General features: G+C 42.2%; 1 protein-coding gene across 1 annotated transcript in view; it reads left to right on the forward strand.

Annotated features, from left to right (window-relative positions):
- Positions 1 to 16,004, forward strand: part of RAP2A (RAP2A, member of RAS oncogene family) — a 36,040-nt gene extending 20,036 nt beyond the window's left edge. The window contains exon 2 of the mRNA XM_030312946.1: positions 12,140 to 16,004. Coding sequence (XP_030168806.1) covers positions 12,140 to 12,377 — 238 coding nt within the window. The 3' untranslated portion in view covers positions 12,378 to 16,004. The remainder of the gene's footprint in view (positions 1 to 12,139) is intronic.
- Positions 16,005 to 24,363: the final 8,359 nt, after the last annotated feature.

The raw sequence follows: 24,363 nt of genomic DNA on the forward strand, positions 1-24,363 counted from the left end.
ATTCCGTCATCTCTTCTGGGGGTGGGTTGGGGCCGTTACCGTTAACGCTACTGTGAACATTCTAGTACGTATCTGGGGTTGCACGCATGTACACTTTCTCTTGGGGGTATACCTCGGAATGGGATTACTGGGTACGAATGCGTATTTGCAGCATGAGTAAATACTGCCAAATGATTTTCCAAAGTATTTGTACCAACTTAATCTTGCGCTCACATTGTCAGTCGTCTTAATCTTAGCTAACCTGGGAAGATTCCCGTGGTGCCTCGTTGTGAGTTTAGTTTTTGTTTCCCTGGTGTGTAATGGTGTTGAGCGCCTTTTCATTTGCTTCATGATGATTTGGGTGTCTTCTCCTAAGAAATACCTACTCCAGTGCTTTGTCCATTTAAAAATTGTATTGTTTTCTTCTCTTTTGTAGAAGTCCTTTATACATTCTGGATAGAAGTCCTGTGTTAGATACATGTATTGCAAATACCTTTTCCCAATTTTTGGCCTACCTTTTCACTTGCTTAATAGTTTCTTTACATGAGCATAAATTCTTAACTTTAGGGGCGCCTGGGTGGCTCAGTCGGTTAAGCGTCTGACTTCAGCTCAGGTCACGATCTCGCGGTCCGTGGGTTCGAGCCCCGTGTCGGGCTCTGGGTTGATGGCTCAGAGCCTGGAGCCTGCTTCCGATTCTGTGTCTCCCTCTCTCTCTGCCCCTCCCCCGTTCATGCTCTGTCTCTCTCTGTCTCAAAAATAAATAAACGTTAAAAAAAAAATTTTTTTTTTAAATTCTTAACTTTAATGAAGCCCAGTTTATTAACCTTTCCTTTTTTGGTTAGTTCTTTTTTTGTATCCTATTTAATGTATTTTTAAGACTTTTAAGACTTCATTAAAGCAATAATTTAGAAGGAGCTTTAAAAATAGTACACTTACAGTGTTGCATGATTATCATTCACAGATTTTCAGAAGTAAACAAAATGTCCAACTGGTAAGAGTTGAAGGCTAAAATATCATTCTCTTTTTATTAATAGTAAGTTGAGAGTATATGGGAAGACCTTTAATAAGGTAAAATTTGAGTGGCAAATGATTGTTACCTTACCCAGTAAGATAACATGTCACATATGGAAAAAACATACAGGCCTTTAAAGAGACTCCCAGGTACAATCAGTGAAGGATGGGTGGAAATCTAGAGTAATATTAATAGAAACATGAAGTGAATAACCTGAGTAGGATATTTTAAAAATAAAAATTTTGTAGGAAAAGGAAGTAGCTAGTTCTATGGGAAAATCATCATTTTGTGAACTCTACGCTAAGAGGAGGTGGTCTTTAATGCTCATTAAGAACTCCATGATATACCAGAATCTTCTTTGTAAGAGGTAGTGATTTGGATAGCCAGGATCATTTTAAACACGGTCACAGTGAAAGTGTATTAGAAACAGGGTAATAGAAGGCATATGGTAGTTCCCTTTGTGGTCTTATATTCTTAGTCATACAATAAAACTATACTTATAAAAACAATAGTTTACCTATGAATCATTTCTGATTTCTCTTTTTTTGTCAAAACCACTACCTGCTCTGTGTCTTTCAACCAGCCCTTAGTATGTCTTGTTGGTGCAATTTCCAAATATATTTTATGTCTTTTTTTTTTTTTTTCTACTGCCATTGCCATCATCCCAGTTCAAGTCCTTGCTGTCTCCTGCCTAGACCACTTCAGGTGTCTTTTATCTTCCTGCTACTTTTGTGACCCTAAAATCCATTTTCTGTATGTTAGCCACACTGATCTCTTAACACATACGCCATGTAACTTCCCTGCCGAAAGTCCTTCAGTAGCTTTCTCCTCTTTCTCCTGTCCTTAGAATAGTAGCCCTCGGTCCTCTTCATCCCTCATGCTCTTCTCTCCCCTTGCTCTTTATGATGTAACCATGCTAGTCTCCTTTTTGTTCCTTGAATAAGCCTACTACTTTCCTACTGCCTATCTTTAAAATCTTCTTCTGCCTAAAAGGTTTCATTCCTGGTTTTTCCCATGGCTCATTCAACTCTCAATCCTCAAGCTCAAGCTTGTGCTTAGATTTCATCTCCTGGAAATGCCTTCTTTGATCACCCAGTGTAATTAATATTGGCCTACGCAGGTTATTACATAGTAATATCGATTTTCTTTGTAACAGCCATCACAGTCTTTCGTTATATTGTCTGTTTGTGTATAGCGTTTCCTCCAGTTTTTGAATGTAAACTTCAGGGACTTCATTTGTCGTATATCTCCAGTGCCTCACACAATGCCTAGTGGGTACTCAAGAGATGTATTCATGAAAACCTATGCACCCCAAGTTCTTTTTTTTAATGTTTTATTCATTTTTGAGAGAGAGAGCTTAAGCATGGGAGGGGCAGAGAGAAGGGGACAGAGGATCCAAAGCAGACTCTATGCTGACAGCAGTGAGCCCATTGCGGGGCTCAAACTCACCAACTGTGAAATCATGACCTGAGCTAAAGTCAGATGCTCAACAAAGAGAGACCACCCAGCACTCCTATGCTCAATATAAAATGAAAATAAGAGTTCAGACAACCGAACTAATTTGTTACAAAAGTAAGGGAAGATTTTAAAAGAGATGAAATTTGACCTGAGCTTTGAATGGCAGTTAGAATTTGACTGGTAGGAAGTAATGAATCACTAAATTCTACACCTGAAACTCATATTACACTGTATGTTAACTAATTGGAATTTAAATAAAACCTTGAAAATAACTTGATTGGTGAGGACCACTATAGTTAGACGACCACCATGAACAAGGAGACAGAATTAAGAGCAGAAGATTCTCTCTGGAAAGTTGTAGGAAATAAGGTTGAATTAGATATGAAGGGCAAGAGTTTGGATAGCTGAAGAACTAAACGGAAAAGTTTATATACGACATGGTTAACAGTGGAAAGCTGTTGTCAGCCCCTGAGTAGGGGAGCATGGATGACATCATGTAAGTTAATCATTGCAAGGAATTGGTGCATTTCACCTAAGTTTCTCTTTCAGGAGCATATTCTTCCAAGGTCTGTAGGGTCTGTAGTGATTTTTCCTATTTCATTCTGATATCATTAATTTGTGTCCTTGTTTTCTTAGTGTGGCTAGAGGTTTGTCAATTCTACTGATGTGGACTAGTTTTTTTAGTTTTCTATTTAGGTCTGTTTCTATTTAGATTTACTATATTGTTTTTCTGTCTTTGATTTATTTGATTTTTCCTATTATTTTTACTTTCTGTTTAATTTGGATTTATTTTGTGCTTTTTCTAGTTTCTTAATGTAGAAGCATAGATCACTGGCTTGAGACATTTCTTCTTTTCAAATATAGACATTTAATGCTATGATAGTTCTCTGTGACCTGCTTTAACTGTGTCCCACAAATTTGGGTATTTTTTTATTTTCTTTCCATTAAATCTTTCCTAGTTTTCCTTGTGATGTCTTCTTTAAGCCATGGGTTATTTAGAAGTATATGGTTCAGTTTCCAAACATTTGTAAATTTTCTCATATCTTCCTGTTACTAATTTTTCATTTAATCCCATTATGGTCTGAGAACATATTTTGTATCATTTCAATTCTTTGACATTTGTTACAGTTTTTATAGCCCAAATATGGTCTATCCTAGTAAATGTTCCAGGAGCACTTGGGAAGAATATATTCTGCTTTTGTTGCATGAAGTGTTTTATAAATGTTAGATAAATTGTTTAATAGCCTTTTGCACTGCTACACAGTTTCTACCGTTGTGGTCATCTTCCCAGCAAAGTGGGCAGAAGATACAAAGGAGAAAAGAAAAAGAGAGGAACATACAGAGATTTCCCATATAATCCCTGCCTACACATGCATAGCCTCCCCCATTATCAACATCTCCCACCACAGTAGTACATTTGTGACAATTGATGAACCTGCATTGACACATCGTAATCACCCAAAGTCCACAGTTTACCTTAGAGTTTACTCTTGGTGTTGTACATTCTGTGGATTTGGACGAATGTTTAATAACATGCATCCATCATTATGGTATCCTACAGAGTATTTTCACTGCCCTAAAAATACTGTGTTGCACCTGTTCATCCCTTCCCGTCTCCCACCCCAACTCCTGGCAACCTTTGATCTGTTAACTTGTCTCCATAGTTTTGTGTTTTGCAGAATATCATATAGCTGAAATCGTACAGTATGTAGTCTTTCCAGATTGGTTTCTTTCACTTAGTAATGTACATTTAGGGTTCCTCCCTTTCTTTTCATGGCTTGATAGCTGACTCCTTTTTACTGCTGAATGAAATCCCATTGTCTGGATGGACCACAGTTTATTTATCCATTCACCTACTGAAGGATATTGTGGTTGCTTCCAAATCTTGGCAATTATGTGTGAGGTTGCTATAATCATCCATGTGCAGGTTTTTATGTGGACACAAGTTTTCAGCTCCTTTGGGTAAATACTTGGGATTGCTAGACTGAGTGGTAAGAGTATGTGTAGTTTTGTAGGAAACCACCCAAGTGGCTAAACATTTTGCATTCCCACCAGAAGTGAATGGGAGTTCCTATAGCTTCACATCCTTCAGCATTTGGTGGTGTCAGTGTTCTGGATTTTGGCCACTCTAGTAGGAGTGTAGCAGTATCTCATTGCTTTAATTTGCATTTCCCTGATGACATATGATGGTAGAGCATCTTTTCATATGTTTATTTGCCACCTGTATATCTTCTTTGATGAGGTGTCTGTTAAGGTCTTCGACTGATTTTTTATTGGGTTGATGGTTTTCTTATTGTTGAGTTTCAAGACTCCTTTGTGTGTTTTGGATAATAAATCCTTTATCAGATGTAAAAATATTTTCTCCCTCAGTTGGTTTTTAATACGACATTTAAAATGTCTCAGTTGCATTGTCATGATCAATTGGTCCCTCACAAACTACGAGGAATCAATTCTTCTGATACAGTGCCAGCTCTTAATTTCTAGGAAGGCCGATTATGTTTATTAACCTTGGTATGGAGTATCCCTGATAGCTTTGAATGTCTTTTTAGTGTCATTATTCTCCACGCTTAATTTTTGTATTACATTTACAGATTTCTCTCTCTTCTTCAGGATGCATTCTGAAACCAGCAGAAAGTCAGAGCAGAGGACTGTGGTTTCATTATTCAAGCTAAATTACCAGAAGTGCCCTTTTAAGATGAGATATTTGTCACTTCAAAACAAGTCAGTCTAGAGGAAGAGAGCAGCCTTACTTAGCTCATGGTTTCCATCCTTACAAGAAGTATTGATATTTCGTGCTAGCAAGCTGTGGTAGAAGCTGTCACCTCCTAGCCAAAAACAATCCTTTTTCTTCAGGACTGCCACAATACTTTACTGAAAGATTAAAAATATCAGTCCCACGTTTGCAGAAACAGGCACTCTTAACTTACACACTACTGGTTGTAATACAACTTTTGGGATGCCAGTTAAGACTCTGTGTGTGTGCACAACAATCTGATGAACTTAGAAATGTGATTTTTCTGGCCCACCTACACACATATTACATATACCTTTGAGACAGAAATCACACGTCTAAGTGTAGCTCATCAGACTGCTGTTTATGTTAGTAAAAAAAAATGAATCAGTAAAAAAAATGCATTAATGGGGAAGAAGTAATTAAATCATGGTACAGTTAGAGTATAGAGTCTATAAAATGTAATACTACTTAACCATTAATAAAACTTACATCATTTATTGAAATGGAAATTTCAAATATAATTGGTACAGTCTCCTTTTACAAAAACTAATATCTATGTTTATGTAGATTCATATAGGAAAATAGTCTGGAAGGATATATACCAGAAAGTTAGATTATTCTCATGGAAATGGGATTAAAAATGTCTTTCATTTTCCTCCTTACCTATTTAAATATCACTGGGATTTTTATCATTATTATGGCTGACCCTTGAACAGCATGGGTTTGAACAGTGCAGATCCACTTATATGCAGATTTTTTTCAATAAATAGAGTACAGTACTGTAAACGTGTTTCCTCTTTCTTAGGATTTTTTTTTTAATTTTTTTAATGTTTATTTCTGAAACAGAGAGAGACAGAGCATGAGCAGGGGAGGGGCAGAGAGAGAGGGAGACACAGAATCTGAAACAGGCTCCAGGCTCTGAGCTGTCTGCACAGAGCCCGACGCGGGGCTTGAACCCACGGACCGCAAGATCATGACCTGAGCCGATTAAAAAACCGAAAGCCATTAAAAAACCACTGAGCCGAAATCTGACGCTTAACCGACTGAGCCACCCAGGTGCCCCTCTTTCTTAGGATTTTCTTAACATTTTCTTTTTTTAGCTTACTTTATTATAAGAATAAAGTATGTAATACATATAACAAAGTATGTGTTAAATGACTGCTTTTGTTATCAGTAAGGCTTCCAGTCAACAGTAGGCTACTAGCAGTTAAGTTTTGGGGGAGTCTATATGCTGTCAGCGCCCCAATTCCCACATTGTTCAGGGTCGACTGTACTTATTTAATTTGAGCAGGGAGAGGAGAAAGAAAACCTATTTGCATTCTGGAGAAACAGATTTCTATATTCTAAAGGGTACAAGAACTAGGACCTATGGGAAGGGCCAAGATGTTACAAATGACAGCTCACGAGACAGGGATAAACCTTTTAACACTGGCTTTTTAACACTAATGTTTAACAGAACTGACAGAAAGGACAGAATGGGTTGTTTGAGATATGAGTTCCGCATCACTAATGATGTTCAAATATAGCCATTTGGTGAGGTTGTCATGGAAGTGGTTGGAGCCTCGAGTGGTTTGACATTTTGCCTTGAGACTCTCTTGGTAGATGTGATTTTTAACATGAGGGGAAGGTTGACTAAGGGGACCTATAAAAATCTTCCTGATTTTGGGGCGCCTGGGTGGCTCAGTCGGTTGGGCGTCCGACTTTGGCTCAGGTCATGATCTCGCGGTCTGTGAGTTCGAGCCCCGCGTCGGGCTCTGTGCTGACAGCTCAGAGCCTGGAGCCTGTTTCAGATTCTGTGTCTCCCTCTCTCTCTGACCTTCCCCCGTTCATGCTCTCTCTCTGTCTCAAAAATGAATAAACGTTAAAAAAGATTAAAAAAAAAAATCTTCCTGATTTTCATTCCTGAATTCAGAGACAATTGTACTTCAACCTGCTTGTGCAAAAGTGACTTAGAAGAATGCAGCATGACACAGACCGTGAGATCGTGACCTGAGCTGAATTCAAGAGTGGTAAGAGCCTAACCGCTTAACCGACTGAGCCACCCAGGCGTCTCAGCACGGCCTTCTTTTCATACGCTTCCCTCCAAAGGAAGTTAAAGGCGCTGACCGTAGTGGTTTCTGTCTACACCTTATCACTGGTGAATAAATGAAGGGAAGAAGGAATTGATTCTGGATTTGCCGCAGTGGAAAACTATGAACTATGTCAACACAGTATGGTTTGAGGTCACGAAGCAACAGATTAGGCCAGTGTCTTCAAAACCCTGCTGACCCGCACGAGTAGTCTTCAGAGCTTACACATGTAGATATATATTTTTTTAATAGCCTCTTTGTGGGTCTCTGGTCCCATAAGTTCAGATCCAGTAGGTCTGGAGTAGGGCCTGGGGATCAGTACTTTTTTTAATTCCTCAGTTATTTTGGCAATTGGCCAAGTTTAGGCACAACCAGAAGTAAAACATACATACACACATACATATGCATACACACATATCAGGACAGTTACCAAAAAAGAGAAAACATGAGACTATTGGAAAGCCATTAAAAAACCACTGGAATCCATTGGCAAGCATCAAATGTTGTGAACTCTGTGAAGCTACCTCACTGAGAAGCCTGTCGGCATTCTACAGCCGAGTGATACTCAAGCCTGAGTGTCTGATGATCCATTCAGTGCATTAGGCAGAGCTGGTTTTATTCATCAATATGTCATGTAATCATGCTCATGAATACAATAAACACTGTAAAAATCATGTCGATAAAACAACTGTTTGCAGACTATAAACAAATATAAGATTATTTGAGCTGCATGACCATAACCCTGCTCACGTTCTTAAAAGAAATACCAAGGAGGGGCGCCTGGGTGGCTGAGTCGGTTAAGTCTCTGACTCTTGATTTCAGCTCAGGTCATGATCTCACGGTTCGTGGGTTCGAGTCCCACGTCGGGCTCTGTGCTAACAGCTCAGAGCCTGGAGCCTGCTTCGGATGCTGTGTCTCCCTCTCTCTGCCCCTCCCCCATTCTCTGTCTCCTCTCTCTCTCTCTCTCTCTCTCTCAAAAATAAACACTAAAAAAAAAAAAAGATCATCCTATTGGGTGTTGTGCCAAGAAGAGTGCTAAGCTGTCAGCCATCACTTGGTCAATGATACGTACTGATTGTGGGAATGGCCCACTAGGTCCTGATTTTTAGCTTCGAAGCTGAAGTGCGCCTTGGAAACCTAGTCCAGCTCACTTTATAGTTCAAGAAACTGTGAACCAAGAGATGAAGTTAATTTGCTAAATTCACAGAACTAGCTAGAGGCAGTTCAGGGACCGGAGTCCTGGTCTGGCTTTGTTGGTTTTTCAGCACACCCTTGCTGGAGCAGGGAGCAGGGCTTCCCCACGCTCCCCCTCTGTTGCGTCAACACAGGGCTTTTTTGCTTTTTTCCCTTTGCCTTCTCACCCGCCCGCCTTGAGGAGGATCCTGGTTTCTCCAAATCTTACCCCCTCCACACAGGACCCGTTCCGTCAGCCCAACCCAAAGCCTCGCCTCCCCTTCCGCACAGGTAGCTGTATCTGGAGAAAGAAGGCTTTCCCGCTCTGCTTGCTCCTCTTCCCCTCCTGCTCAGCCCAGGGGACTGGAGAAGGCGAAGGCTGGCGGCAGGTGGCTGCTTCATTCCTTGACTCGGGGTCAGTCTCTCCTGCCTGTCTGTCCTCAGGAGCTCCTCACCTTCCTTCTGACACTTCGAGAAGCTGTGTCCTCGCAGCAGCAGGCAGGCGGGACAGGAAAGAAGCACCGCCCTGCGTTTCCCCAGCACTCGGGGCTTTCTAGGGCATCCTGTGAGCTTTACAGCAACCTGTGCGTTCAGTGGGAACAGATCCCCTGACTCCCTTTTTACCGACAAGGAAGTGACTACAGGTGAATACGGTGCAAGGTTTGCTCAGTCTTGCAGCCTCAGTGGCCGGGCTGGAAGCCGAGCCTCCAAATCCCAGTTTCGAATCTTTTCTGCGGTGTCATGTATTAATGTTAACAGCAAGAGACACAGTTTCTCACCGTCTGCTATTCCGAGATGTAGAGAATACTTCTTTTCCCCGAAGACCTTTGAAAGTCTTCTGAGGACATCAGTCTGAATTGCTCCAGCCGATTTAGCATCTCGGTCTTAGAGAAGACCACTGACCATTCAGATAGTGATATAATGGCCAGGTTCTCTGCTGCTAAACTGTCACCTTCACTCGACAGTTAACTAAATGCTGTTACATACGGACTTATGTTTGCAGTGTTCTTGTTGCCCTTTTGAGAATCCGTTGGCAACATTTATTCAGATTCTTGATTCAAACGGTGCGTGATACAACTGCTAATGATTTGATATGTTTGCAAGTTTTGAAAATCCACACAGCTGTAGCGTTTAGTCAGAAGTGTAAGAACTATTTCTTTACCTATAAAACATGATTTCATACTTTATTTAAACTAAAAACATAGTCTCTAAAACACTTACTGCTTAACTAATAAGAGAAAGTGATGTCATCACTTTCCCTGTTAAGGATGGTCCACAGAGATTGAAATTAATTTTTAACCCGATTAAATTCAACCAATACATTTTTCGGGATTGTATTCATGTTTATGTTCTTCCCCTGCCAAACAAGGTGATTTAAAGTAACGCTGCGGTGTATATACTCTCATAAGGAAAACCGAAATGCAGTTAAAAGCTTGCGAGTAAAATAAGTTCGGAAGGCTGAGAGGGCTCGTATGCAAAGCAGCTGGTCCGCAGCGTTTGTAATGCAGCTTCACCTTGCTGCCACTTGTCCTTGCAGAGGCCACCGGGCACACGTAATTGTTTGTAGGGAAGAGTCCTAGAAGGTGTGAAAAACCCGTGTGTCATACGGCCAGAGCTCGCAGTAGGATCTGAGGCCACAAAGCACAAGGCCCAGCTGGGCCACAGTAAATTCAGATAAAGCCACTGATACACATTGGAGTTTGTCCAAATCCATTTCCTGCAGAAGAATACCCAAGTTCTAGATTTACCTTTGATACGGTTGTCCCCACACATTTTTAAGTTGTTTTTATGTTCCAGATTGCTAAGTGGCGCACTGCTGGGAGCCCTCTTGTTGAAACAGTTCTCAGTTTGACCCGAGTGCCAGAGACAGAAGTGAGACTCTGGTGGGAATATAGTTTGCTTTACAAGCGTGAGTGAGGGGAGAGAACCAATTTCACTGAGTGAGGAGACCGTGGAAGGATTCTCACTCATATTAACCACCTGCCCAGCACTCAGTTTCCTGAATGATAAAAACTCTGTACGAACCCCGCCTCAGTGAAGTCCTATGTGGTAGTTTTCTCTTCTGATGGAGTGGCCGCGTCCTGTCATATTTGTTATCCTTATGTGCAATGGTGTGGTTTACTTCCTTTATAGATTAGAGATGCATTCTGCTTAGAGGAAGGTACACACACATACACACACACACACACACACACACAGACACACACACACACAGACACACTGATTTATACTAAAATCACGAGAAGCTTTTAAAATGATGTTTGGGGCACTTGGGTAGCTCAGGTGATTAAGCATCTGACTCTTGATTTCGGCTCAGGTTGTGATCTCATGGTTCATGAGATCAAGCCCCTGTCCGGCTGTGCACTAAGAGCGTGGAGCCTGCTTGGGATTCTCTCTCTTCCTGGCTCTCTGCCTCTTCCCTGCTTATGCTCTCTTGCTCTCTCTCTAAAAAATACATAAACTTAAAAAAATTAGAAAATAAATAAATGATGTTTAAAGTAAAAATGATAGCCTTAGGAAAATATATTAGCAACATTTCTTAGAACAAACATAAACAATATTAGTAAATAACTATGCAGAGTAGCACCATGTATTTTTACACTGTGAGTAACCATCGTAAAGAGAATCGATCAGCTTTAGGTATCAAAATGATTTAGGGCCTTTTTACTTTGTTCTTTTCATACCGTTTTGTTATCCTTATTAGTCTAGCTTTTTTCCAGATGTCATAACTCACAGACGCCTTATCTTTGTCTGGCCGCTATAACAAAAAAACCTCAGAATGTGGGGCTTAAACAACAGTTTGGAGGCAGGAAGTCCAAGATCAAGCCTCTGCCAGCTTCTGTGTGTGCTGAGGGCCCGCTTCCCTCGTTCTTGGACTCATCTTTTTGCTGAGTCCTCACATAGGGTCGGGGCAAGGGAGCACTCCCCTATCTCTTTTCCATATAAAAGGGCACCAATCCCATCCATGATGAAATCACTGCCCCAAAGCCCCAAACTCTTAAATACAATCACAGTGGGGCTTAGGCTTCAACACTGGGAAGAAGGGGCACAAACATTCGGCCTATGGCACACTTGTGCTGGTTAGGAAGGAAGGGACGGCATCAAATAAAGCTAATGACTGAAATGTTTACTCCTTGCGGGTTGAAAAGAACCATGATGTCTTTCAACTGGCTAATCTGGAACAGTTTTATCAAAGGGATAGAATGTAGTCATGTTTGATAGTTTCCATCCTAATGATTTCTACTGTCTTTTGTCTTAGGAACTATTCCAACATGACCAGTTTTGTATATTTATGGAGCGGAGTAAAATGCTGACAATTATAAATCGTTTGCTTGCTCAGTAGAGCTATTACTTCATCAACCGAAATTTTGAGTAAGCATCTCTTAGAATGGAAAAAGTTTAAATTAAGCCACCTAACAGGATTTATTCTGAGATTCTGAGAATAATTTTCCAAATATATCTGGAAAGGTAAATTGATTTTCGAAGCTGTATAATTGATTCATGTAAAGCCTCGTTTCCAAAACCCCATTTACTATCCACTGTGAGGGCAGCACCTGAATGCCCTCAGGGAGATGTCAAGCCAAGTGAGGCAAATGACGTTTCGGGCAACTAAAGAGAATGTTTGTGGTAGAATAGAATGAAAAGAGAGAAGATACGTTTTAGCCTCTGAGTGCCAACTTTTATAATGTCTGTGTCTCGTTTGCTCTCTTGTAGGTATGAGAAAGTGCCAGTCATCTTGGTTGGGAACAAAGTGGACCTGGAAAGTGAGAGGGAGGTGTCATCCAACGAAGGCAGGGCCCTCGCCGAAGAGTGGGGCTGCCCCTTTATGGAGACTTCTGCGAAGAGCAAAACGATGGTGGACGAACTCTTTGCCGAAATCGTGAGGCAGATGAACTACGCCGCGCAGCCTGACAAAGACGACCCGTGCTGTTCCGCCTGTAACATCCAATAGCGTCCGATGCGGCCCCCGGTCGGGCCTTGCCCGCTACCGCAGGCGAGGGCGCACCTCGTCCGCGCGACTGCGGAGTCCGCAGGGTGTGGGGGGTGACTCTGCAGTGCAACGGCCGCCCTCGTTTGGCGTCGAGCAGTGATTGTCAGTTGAGGTCTCTGAGTACCACTTGGGGTCAGTAGCTACAGTCTTCACCGTTGTCCTCGGCCTCCTGGACGCACCTGCAACTTGAAGGCATAGCCAGTCTACAGGGTGATCTCCTTCGGAAGCTGTGGTGGCATTGTCACCGAGTTGACAGAAGCAACTATTGTATAAATTCAAAATAATCATGAGAGAGAAACCGGAAGAATCCCTATGACCACTTGCGGTTAAGATATTTTGTCTTCTTTGAAAAAAAAAAAATAAGTAAAGGAGAAATATTTTCCTACGTAGAGTACTGAAATTTCAGGACTTGAGATAGTGCTTCTAACCAATGTATTCCGTCAAGTCAGTAACAGCTGACCTGCCAACGGCATTACAGGGAGAGATTCTTTCCTCAGCTGACGCATTTCTGTTCCTCAAAATTGATGCTTAACTGTAGATGTTATCCTAACGTGTGACGCAGAACTAACTCGTGCATCGATCCTTGCTAGAGCAAAAAAAATCAGAACAGGTTGTGTACGAATACGATCTGGCTTTCGAATGTGTTAAATCACCTGCTTTGCCACCCAAAATGGAGGCTCTCACAAGGGTTTGATCCAAATTCAACCCCCAAGCCCACCCTCTGTTAACAAAGCGGGCATGGTCTTAATTGACAAGAAGAAAGCGATGTGATGGGAAGATTGCCTCGCCTTACTCACAAGAAGCGTTCTGGTAGATTAACTAGTACCATCGTGTAAGGAAAATGAAGCCATGTTGCATCCACGTGTTCCCGTTTGCAGAAACCTCACAGGACAGTACACACATCTTGCATTTTTTACGTTCGTTAAAGCAGCAGACCTTCTTGCCTTTAAGGGCTCTGGTTGTGGTGTGATTCTTGGCTAACCTGCTTTCGAAATCACGTTTGCTATAGCAGAGCTTTATTGCAGGCATCTAAAAATTGAATAACCATGTGAAATAATTTGGGCTTAAAAGTAGAACATAAATTATAGAGTGGAAGGTAAGGGACAAAAAAAAACCAAAAACAAAAACAAAAAAACACAACCCTTTTATCTTTAATTTTCCTGGGGAATTATATAAAGATTTTCTTATAACAATTTTGCCCTGATTACTGAAGTGGCAAATAAAGCCAGAGAGAATATTTTCTTTTGAAAAGGTGCTCAAGCTCTGACATTTTGGGTTTTCATAGCCGTGAAGTATTTATCATTTGCATGACTAGTGGCACAGGAAAAACCTATTCGTAGGTTTTACAATCAAGTGCAGAAGGGTTTTGAGCAAACTTCAGAGCTGTAAATGCTGAAGAGAGTATCCTGAGCGAATCCTCTGGAGATAGATTTGGCCTTCAGAACTGCAATAGCGCTGAGCCTGAGATCTGCATCCTGCCCCACACTTTGTTGCTTTCACACACACGGGCAAGTAACCGCTGGTCTTCTGTGGGTACCTGAGAGAGGAGTGTGTGTTTGCGTGTGCATGTGTGTTTATTGTTCCTGAGAATTTGGCACAAGTCAGAGATCATTGCCTACACTGAGCATCCCGACTGCAGAATATAGTGTATCAAAAACATTTTTTAAATTATTTGCGTGTTTTTGACACTTTCTGAAATCCTTGGTAACCCCCAAGTGTTTAGTGAGCTGGCATTAAGCTTAGCGGATAGCAGAAAGGTGGATAGTACTTTTCATAGGTGAGAAAACAGAGATATGTGGATCCAACCAGGCTGTGATTGTTAAAAATCTTTGAATTGTGAATATTTGCATTCTTCAATATCGGTTTTTGTTTTTGTTTTTGTTTCTTTTATAACCCCCAATTGTGAAGCACCTTGTTTACAGGATGGAAAGTTCTAACCCATTTTACTGAAACAGATTTCAGTATGTAACAGTTGATTTGACTCAAACCTTTAGAGAAACCAGAGATTCAAGAAGTACGATTTATCTACTGAAAAATAGAAATATTTGTTAGTGAATCGGTTGAGACTTGAAGCGTCTAACTTCTCAGAATGATTGTTTTTTTAGAATTCCATATTTAACAGACAACTAAGAGCACATATTAAAAACATCTGTAAAGACTCTACAGTTTTACACTATGGATTGCCATGCAGACAAGAAAAAGAAGTCAAATATGAAAAGTATGGCAAAATGTAAGGTGGAAAGATTAACTAAAAATCCGGATTTTCGTCCCCCGTGTTTGTGTCAGACAGTAAGGTGGGTTTTCACTGTAAAGATGTTGATAAGAACTGATTTGGCTGCCTGATCAGTGTCTGCACACAGCCCTTCATATTTAGTGACAAAGCATCAAAGATATCCAGAAACATGGGAACCCTCTTGTGCTCTTAACTGTTGGTATTTCATCTGGTATGAATATAACTCGGTTTGAATGAATGTGTTTGTTGAGATGTTAATAACAAGCTTAAGAACGGGAGGATTGAATTTGTTGGCACACAAATCATCGTGGCTACAGAGAAAAGTTGGTGACCTTGTGTCGCTATTTATTTTATGCCCTGATCAGACTAGCACCTAGATAAGTGAAAGTTTTTCTAACATGCCTTAAAAATGTTATGGTTTGATCCAAAGACCCACTTTTTCTTTAGCTATTTGTGATAAGCTTTTTCCTTTGTTTTCCTTTTGTGTTGTTTTACTTTCAACACAGGCAGCGTTTTTTAAATTCTTTTTTTTTCCCCCTTTTATGTTGCAGCTTTTTGGGGGGGGGTTCTTTTTCAAGCTGTGATAGTGATGGTAACGGATGCCTTTCATTTTGTTCAATTTACAACATACACGCCAGCATCGGATCAAAAGCGTTACGTAAAATCTTCCTTAAACTATCGAAAGGTGCTCCGTGATCTTTTCCTTTGGTTCTTAGAACTAGAACTGAATTTTTGACTAAGTGCTAGAATTGCCGTCACTCTTCTGTGGAAAAACTACTGATATTTTATGCTTTTCTTTGTGAAGAAATGTTGCCTAAGGATGTCTGCTGTGTGTTTTCAGGAGTTTTCCGATGGGAACGTTGTCCATGTATGTCTGAATGTGAAAGTGCTTATTTTGTTTGTTGCTGTTGGTTTTCCGCTGGTTTGTTTTGGTTTTTAGTTGTTCTTCTCACTAGCCTTGTGTTCACGCTGGTAAGCTTTACCTGTCTCCTTGGCCAATCAAACGTTTGAGACTATGGGGGTCTTTTTTTTTTTTTTTTTTTTTTAATTAACGTGTCATTGTGCATCTATTAAATCTTGATCAGGGTTTCAAGAATGACCGCAGTGGGTTTTGGAAACAGACTTATCATTATTGATTTGGGGTTTCCCAGAGATATAGTTCACAGTTCATTGTTGAGCTCTAATACAACTGACCATTTAAAATTGAACAACAGTTTATTGTTTTGTAACAATGTCAGTTGTTAAACCTTGACATTTCGATTAAAACATGGATTGTAGTTATAACTCAATGCAAATTCAACAGTTGTATTTGGAGTTAAATTATTTTAACAAATAAATTTATTTAATGAAACTTCCTCTGGATTGGTTTGGTTCGGTTTTTGTACATGTTCATGAGGGAAATGTGTTCAATATATAGGAAAACAGCTAAGAATTGCCGTAGAATGAATTTAATACTCTTGATACAGAAATATCCAAGCTGAATTAAATGGACGATGCGTCATAAAAAAAGGAAGGTTAATAGATCATTTTCATACCCTTCATAAATAATAACACAAGAAAGACTTTAAAATTAGTAATTACAGGGGTAATTCCTGATTTTACTGGGTGGCACAGTCGGTTAAGTGACTGACTCTTGATTTCGGCTCGGGTCATGATCTCATGGTTTGTGTGTTCGAGCCCCGAGTTGGGCTCTGTGCTGACAGCGCAGAGCCTGCTTGGGATTCTCTCTCTGTCTCTCTGCCCCTCCCGTGCACTCTCTCTCTCTCTCTCTCTCAAAATAAATAAAATTTTAAAAAATAAAATAAAATCAGTAATTACAAATACAAACTTGTCTCCATAAATAGTGTTTTATATTTTTGAGGACAGCTAGCTAATTGGAAGTCTCAATGCTAATGTGAACACAATCATTCCAGGTAATTAACATTAATTAGCAGTTGCTCTGTGGTCCTGCTAGTGTAACTAAAATGTATCCTTCTAGTGAGGGGTTGGGGCTGTCTTTTTGTTGAGGTCTGGTGGATTTTAAGGTGCCAGAAGCTGGAGGTTGCTGCTCGGTAGGGCTGTAGGGCCTGCCTGTTCTATATGGGGCCCTGTGAATGTTGACAGAGGCTGTTAATTATGTACAGCCTTCAGCTGCCCTGATAAGGAGCCCATTCATTCCCTAAGCCAATTTAAACTATGCCTTTTGGTTATGTTGCCTTCAGACTCTGTTGAAATCCTCTGGCAACATTCCACCAGTTTAGAGGCTTCATTGTTTTAGAATATAAGAATAATCTGAATGAATATAACGGAGGCACTGTAGATAGGATCTCAAATATTTAAAGGAAAACGTGCCTATATTTTAGTGTAACAAATCAGTATCTGGTTAGCCTCATGATCTCACTTGAAGCTTTTATAAAGTAATTAAACCTATCAAATTATAATTTCAATTGGGAGAATTTCTTTATGGCCCAAAGAGCAGTATTTTGAAATTCTCCCAAGTTGTACTATTTCCTGATTGCTGGAGGGCCGTGAATGGAAATCTAGGGAGCTGGAGGAGTAAAGTGCCGCCCAGTTTGGAACCCATCTGACCCCTGGAACCTGTGAAGCAGACAGAATGGTCACAAGTTCCCTAAAAAAGCTGCTTACCGGGGCGCCTGGGTGGCGCAGTCGGTTAAGCGTCCGACTTCAGCCAGGTCATGATCTCGCGGTCCGTGAGTTCGAGCCCCTCGTCGGGCTCTGGGCTGATGGCTCGGAGCCTGGAGCCTGTTTCCGATTCTGTGTCTCTCTCTCTCTCTCTCTCTGCCCCTCCCCCGTTCATGCTCTGTCTCTCTCTGTCCCAAAAATAAATAAAAACGTTGAAAAAAAATTAAAAAAAAAAAAAAAAGCTGCTTACCTATTTGTTTCTTAATTTTCAAAATATATGTTACATGTAAGTACTAATAAACCATAGTAGCACTCATTTGTCAAATGGATAAACTGGTTTCACATTTTTTAATATTAACTTCTTTGGTTTTGTTTTCTCTTTGAGGTATTGGGGGTTTTTTGGGGGGTGGGGGGTTCAGAGAGAGAGAGGGCACAGTGAACGAGGGGGAGAGAGAGAGGGAGAGGGAGAGAAGCAGGGTTCACCCGATGTGGGACACGAGCTCACAAACTGCGAGATCATGACCTGAGCCAAAGTCAGATGCTTAACCGACTGAGCCACCCAGGCGCCCCGAGGTATTAGATTTTTTAAAAGATCTGCTGCTTTTCCAGGTAAGATGATGTAGTATATCTTTTGATACTTTCTTAGAACAGTAGTCTTCATGTTACCTTCTAGGATTTCTCTAAGATCTATTAGTGAAGAAAAAGAAGACTATCAACTTGGAAGATTAAATACAAAGACCTATTTAGTACACACGAACTAGGAAAAAAGAAACTGTAGGAATGATACTTGGTTTAGTTTATGGGAATTTTTTACAAAATCTTCCCATTTCAAAGACTCAGAAGTATCAAAGATTTCATTGTTTTATCATATGATTACAATTTTACATTGACAGTATTTGGGGTATGATTTACATTTTTATCTTTTAAAATATCAGGTATCAGGGCACCTGGGTGGCTCAGTCAGTCAAGCGTCCCACTTCGGCTCAGGTCATGATCTCACGGTTCGTGAGCTCGAGCCCCACGTTGGCTCTGCACTGACGGCTCAGAGCCTGGAGCCTGCTTTGGATTCTGTGTCTCCTTCTCTCTCTCTGCCCCTCCTCCACTTGCATTCTGTCCCTGCACTTTCTCAAAAATTAAAAAAAAAATTTTTTTAATTTTTTTTAAACGTTTATTTATTATTGAGAGAGCATGAGAGGGGCAGAGAGAGGAGGAGACACAGAATCCGAAGCAGGTTCCAGGCTCCGAGCTGTCAGCACAGAGCCAGACACAGGGCTCGAACTCCCGAACCGTGAGATCATGACCTGAGCCGAAGTGGGACGTTTGACTGCGCCACCCGGGCACCCTGTTAACTCTTCCTGAATGGTGTCCACCACTGAATGGTGACCTCTGGTCAGCTATCGCTCATGGAGGGTTACTGTCACATCAGGCCTGGTGTGGCAACAAACAGGCATCCACACATAATCCCCGATCCCAAAGACCTCTTTGCTGTCTTACCCCATTCAGGCTGCTCTAACACAAGCCTAAACCAGGTAGCTAACGAACAAATGTGTATTCCTTATGGTTCTGGTGGCTCGGAGATCAGGATCAAGACCGGCCGATTTGGTGCCTGGCAAGGGTCCACTTCCAGCTGCGCTGACTGCCCACTGTGCCCTCCCATGGCAGAAGGGAGAAGGCGCCGCTCAGGTGTCTTCCGTGAGGGCACTAACCCATGACCTCATCCCCTCCTAGGGGCCTCCTGGGGGTTAGTTTCAACATCTGAATTTTGAAGGGATGCACACATTCAGTCTATAGTACCAGTCTTTCATCTCGCCTTTTCCTTTAAGTCAAGGCAGATACAAATTAGCCCCCTGGTAATAACATAATTAATTTTTTCCCTACTTGTACATACCAGAATCCCAGTAACCCAGGCCAAGCCAAAGTCCTGGGCGCAGCCCATAGGGCTGTCGCTGACTCCGTTCTTTCTTCCCAAGGCAGGTGTGACCAGCCCGAATGAGTCCATGCTGGGGACTTTGAGGAGTCTGTGATGGATGGGAGTGGATGACAGTACAGCAGGGCTCCAGGGCTGTGCTATTTACAGGGTGTGTCTACTTCCTCAGGAAACACTCGGGCTAACAATAGGATCTGCCAGGGGCTGGCCTGGGGGCTAGGCATTGGAGGCACTGTGCTAGTTTGGGGACACCAGCAAAGCTGAGAGGGGCAGGGAGCTGTATTGCAGATACTCCCTTGAACAATAAACTCTGACTCCCCAGTATCCTTGACCTCGGCCCATATCAGGAAATGGTGAGTTAGCAGTGGCACTGAGAGAACATTGTCCAAAATATCCAGGAATCCCTGGATCCTATCCTTGAGGGAGGTGTAAGCTCGTGTGAAAGCAGCCTCACACAATGACATGTGCACAAATGCACACACATATGCACACACACACACACACACACACCCTAAAACACCGGGGTAAGGGAATGGCAATTACTTGCTGGAGATTTTATTTTTATTTTTTAATTTATTTTTATTTTAGAGCATGCATGGGGCAGGGCAGAGAGAGAGAGAGAGAGAGAGAGAGAGAGAATCTTAAGTAGGCTCAGCCTGGAGCCGAACTCAGGGCTTAATCCCACAACCCTGGGATCATGGCCTGAGCCGAAATCAAGAGTCAGACACTCGAGGCACCTGGCTGGCTCAGCGGTCAAGCGTCTGACATCGGCTCCGGTCATGATCTCACAGTTTGTGACTTCAAGCCCTGCATTGGGCTCTGTGCTGACAGCTCAGACCCTCAAACCACTGAGCCACCCAAGCACCCCTGGAGTTCCAATTTATTTTTCTTTTAATTTTTAATTTTTTTAACATTTATTTACTTTCGAGAGAGAGAGAGACAGAGTGCGAGTGAGGGAGGGTAGAGAAAGGGAGACAAAATCCAAAGCAGGCTCCGGGCTCTGAGCTGTCAGCCCAGAGCCTGAGGCAATGCTTGAACTTGAACCTTGAGATCATGACCTGAGCTGAAGTCAGATGCTTAGCTGACTGAGCCACCCAGGCCCCCCAGGAGCTTTCATTTTCAAGCGGCAGTACAGAGCTCTGGTGCACTGCCTGAACCCCAACAGATTGAGGTCTGCTCGAGGAGCTAGAAGGAGACGCGAACCAAAGTCCTCTGTCTACATCTAGCCTGAAGCCTGAATCCGAATCCTGAAGGTTGCCTCCGCTAGCGAGAAGAACCGAAAGAGGAGAAATGAGTTTGATCTAGTGCCTATCACAGCGTTCCCCTGGGCCGTCCTCCCAGGGCCTGACTGCGGGGAGGAGGAGGAGGCTCGCAGGAGGAGGACGCTCCTGGGAGAGCTGCCTCCAGACTTCTCCTCTCACTTCACAAGGGAGGAGAGGGAAGGATCGAGAGGCCCTGGCCTTCATCCTGGAAGGGCCATCTGGGCAGCCTGCACGTGGCTGAAGGAGCCTTTAATCCGACTGCTGTCCAGCAGCCCTCCTCCTTTTGGGAGCGAAACAGAGACGAAAGTGAAAACCAGTACAGGTTAGAGGGTGGCTTTTTCTCCACCAGAGCCGAAAACACCTTTCTTGGAAGCAAAGTTTGAATGTTTTCCCTTGATTTATTTTGTTTGCTTCATTATTCACTATGTTTTGGTTCATTTACAGTCTGTATTCATTATCTATTGCTGTGTAACAAATGACCCCAAAGCTTAGAAGCTTAAAACAACAAACATTTATTACCTCACAGTTTCTGTGGGGCAAGAGTCTAGCCATGGCTCTGGTCACTCCCAAGTCTGCAGTCAAGCTGTGGGCTGGGCTTTCAGTCATCTGAAGGCTTCACTCGAGGTCCATCTACCGCTAAGCTCCTTCAGTGGTTGTTGGCAGGATTCGGTTTCTCTAGGGCTGTTGCAGTGAGGCCCTTACTCCCTTGTTGGCTGTCAGCCGGAGGCCTGACCATATGGGCTTCACCACAGGGCAGCTCGCAATGTGGCAGCTGGCTTCATCCTAGCTGGCAAGTGAGAGCAAGAGAGGAGTACCAGCAAAATTGAGTCACAGTCTTCTGTTTTTATCTCAGAAGTGAAACCTCACCATTTTTCCCTGTTTGCTTCGTTAAAAACAAGACACTGGGTTCAGCCCACACTCCAGAGATCACACCAGAGTCTCCGGATGGTTCATTTTATGCGTCAATGTGACAGGGCCATGGGGTGCCTAGATATTTGGTCAAACATCATTCTGGGTGTTTCTGTGAGGGCATCTTTGGAGGAGATTAAATTGGCAGACTGAGTAAAGCAAGATTGCCCTCCCTGTTGGGGGTGGTCTCCTTCCAATCCATTGAAGACTTAAATAATACAAATAGGCTGACCTTCCTCCAAATAACAGTGAATTCTTCCTGCCTAACAGCACTTTGAACTAGAATATTGGCTTTTCCCTGCACTCAAACTCAAACTGAAACATTGGCTCTTCCTAGGCCTTTAGTCTGCCAGCCTTCAGACTGGGATCATACCATTGGCTCTCCTGGTTCTCAGCCCTCCGGCTCAGACTGGCACTGCATTATTGACTTTTCTGGGTCTTCAGCTTGCTGACTCACCCGCAAGTCTCAGGACTTGCCAGCCTCCGTAATCTCATGAGCCAATTCCACGTAACAAATCTCTCTCTATATAAATAGACGATACATGCATACAAACATACACACATACATCCTGGTCTATTTCTTTGGAAAGATTCAGCTAATATAGGTGAGAATGCCAGGAGGCAAAGATCATCGGGTGCCACCTTAGAAAGCTGCCTACCACATGTTATTATAAATTTTATCCCATACTATCTCCCTACTTAGAGAATTATGATCCCAATCTAAGGATTTCAGTGTTTGCCATTTTTTCCCATTTATCTTGATTTTAATTCCTCCCCTACCATCATGTGTACCACTATATCTAGAAAAAATGTCCAGGGCACCACAGACAGGCAAGAAGTCCTTACCTACTATGATACTAACTGGAAGGGCAGGAACTAATTATGTTTCAGTATTGAATATTACATAGGCATAAGTTAAATTTAGTTTTTCTGATTAAAGCAAAATAATTTCCCAAATACCCAGACGGAATATTTCCCAAACTGTATTCCCAAATCAATTCCCAAATACATTTCCCAAATGTGCCATACCAGTACAGTTTTCAGAGGAAATTGATTGGCCTTCATTAAATGATAAACCAGCAATCTGACAGAGTATTCTTCCACGGGTAGATTCTAGAAGCTATTCTGCCATCTGCAGTCAGGGGATGGGACGGTTGAGTCTTGCTACCTCTTTAACTTCTCGTAGTCAAGGCTGATTACAACAAATTAATAAATTAATTTAAAAAATAGTGAATATCTGATTTGGTTTCCTTTTTCTTTGTGAAGCTTTTTCATAATTGTCAGTAACAAAGCAGGTTGAGCCTCTGGTGACAGTTGATTTACTATCAGTTTACTGCATTTACCTGGTTGCGAATTAACTGGTTTGGTTTATGGACTATTCTAGCAGGCCCATGAAATGAGACGATCTTCCTCCCCACAGAGATTGTCTCTCAGAGGGCCTTGGTAATTAAGGAGGAGCTGATGAGATCTGGTGGGTAGATCTCTGAGTGGGAGGAGCTGTTCTGATTAAATTAGGAGCATGAAACATGGAGGGTCCCTCTCTTTCCCCACTAGACCACGGGCCCCAAAGTTTGTTCTGTTTTTTTTTTTTTCTCTGCTACAGAGAAGCTAGTCACTGCAGTAATCAGTACTAATTACCAACCCTACTCCCAACCCCACTATTCCCAGGCGATGACAATATCATAGGTCACTGTAGTACCTTAACCAAAACAAATAGTCTATAAAACAGTTTCTGCAACGGGCTAATAAAGAATTTACTGTAGTTTGAGGTCTGTTTGGTTTTTTTTTTACAGACCCATAAACATACCTACAGTAAAATGCCCCAAATTTGTCTGCATACCTCAATGGACTTTTACGGATGTAACCACCAGCCACATCAAGATACAGAACATCCCTGTCACTCCAGAGGGCTCCTTCTCAGTCATTACCTGCACCCCAGCGGTAACTACTGTTCTGACTTCTTTCACCATACATTATTTTTGCCTTCTTGAACTCCACATAAATTAAATCGTATAGTGTGTACTCTTGTGTGTCTAGAATCTTCTGCTCAGCACTATGTCTGTGAGATCCACTCTTGCTGCTCCTATGGCTGTAGTTTGTTCTTTCTTATCATTGTATATAGTGTTCTTGCTTATGAACATACTTTTTGAACATACTTTATACAATCTACGGTTAAAGGACGTTTGTGTTTTTCCCAGTTGGGGTCCGTTGTGAATGAAGCTGCTGTGAACATTCTCATACATAACTTCCGTGGACGGGCACCGTGCTCATTTCTCCCAGATAGATATCCAGGAGTGGAGCCTCTGAATCACAGGTGTGCTTGCTGTTTGCCTTCCGTAGACCATTTTCTCAAGTGGTTGGACCAGTTTATACAATAACAAGCAATGTGCGACAACTTCGATTGCACATGTCATAGGCCGGGCTCCCTGGGACGCAGGTTCTGCGACAGAGCTTAGTGTGCAGGATTTTTGTAATGAAGTGCCACTGGGACCAACTTCTGGGGGATAAAGTAAGACTGGACAGAGGGAGAAGGTGAGCTACAGTGTGGGGCTGACAGCAATCTGGGAGAGGGGTGGGGAATTAGAATGGCCCCTCAGAATTGTCCCCAGTTGGGTCAAGTTGGCTAATCCTTTACGCCCTCCAGCCATCAGTCACTGTGACCTTGGATGAGATGCAGCCCAGACAGTCTCTAAAGGATTGGAGAAGGAGGTTGTCAGCACTGCCAGCAGCTGGGGCAACAATCACTGTATTGAAACGAGATCCAGGCAGTGCCTCACGGTGTCTATCAGCTCCACGCACCGACACACATACCTAACGCCGTCAGTGTTTTTCATCTGAGTCCTTGTGGTGGGTGTGTAGTTGTATGTCATTGTGCGTTCTACCTTGCTTTTCTCTAAGGCCGATAATAGTCACATGCTTATTGGCCATTGGTGATCCTTTTTTGTGAAGTACCTGTTCAGGTCTTTTGCCCATTGTTTAAATGTGTTGTTTGTC

This window comes from Lynx canadensis, chromosome A1 (assembly GCF_007474595.2).
Source record: "Lynx canadensis isolate LIC74 chromosome A1, mLynCan4.pri.v2, whole genome shotgun sequence".
Classification (NCBI taxonomy): domain Eukaryota; kingdom Metazoa; phylum Chordata; class Mammalia; order Carnivora; family Felidae; genus Lynx; species Lynx canadensis.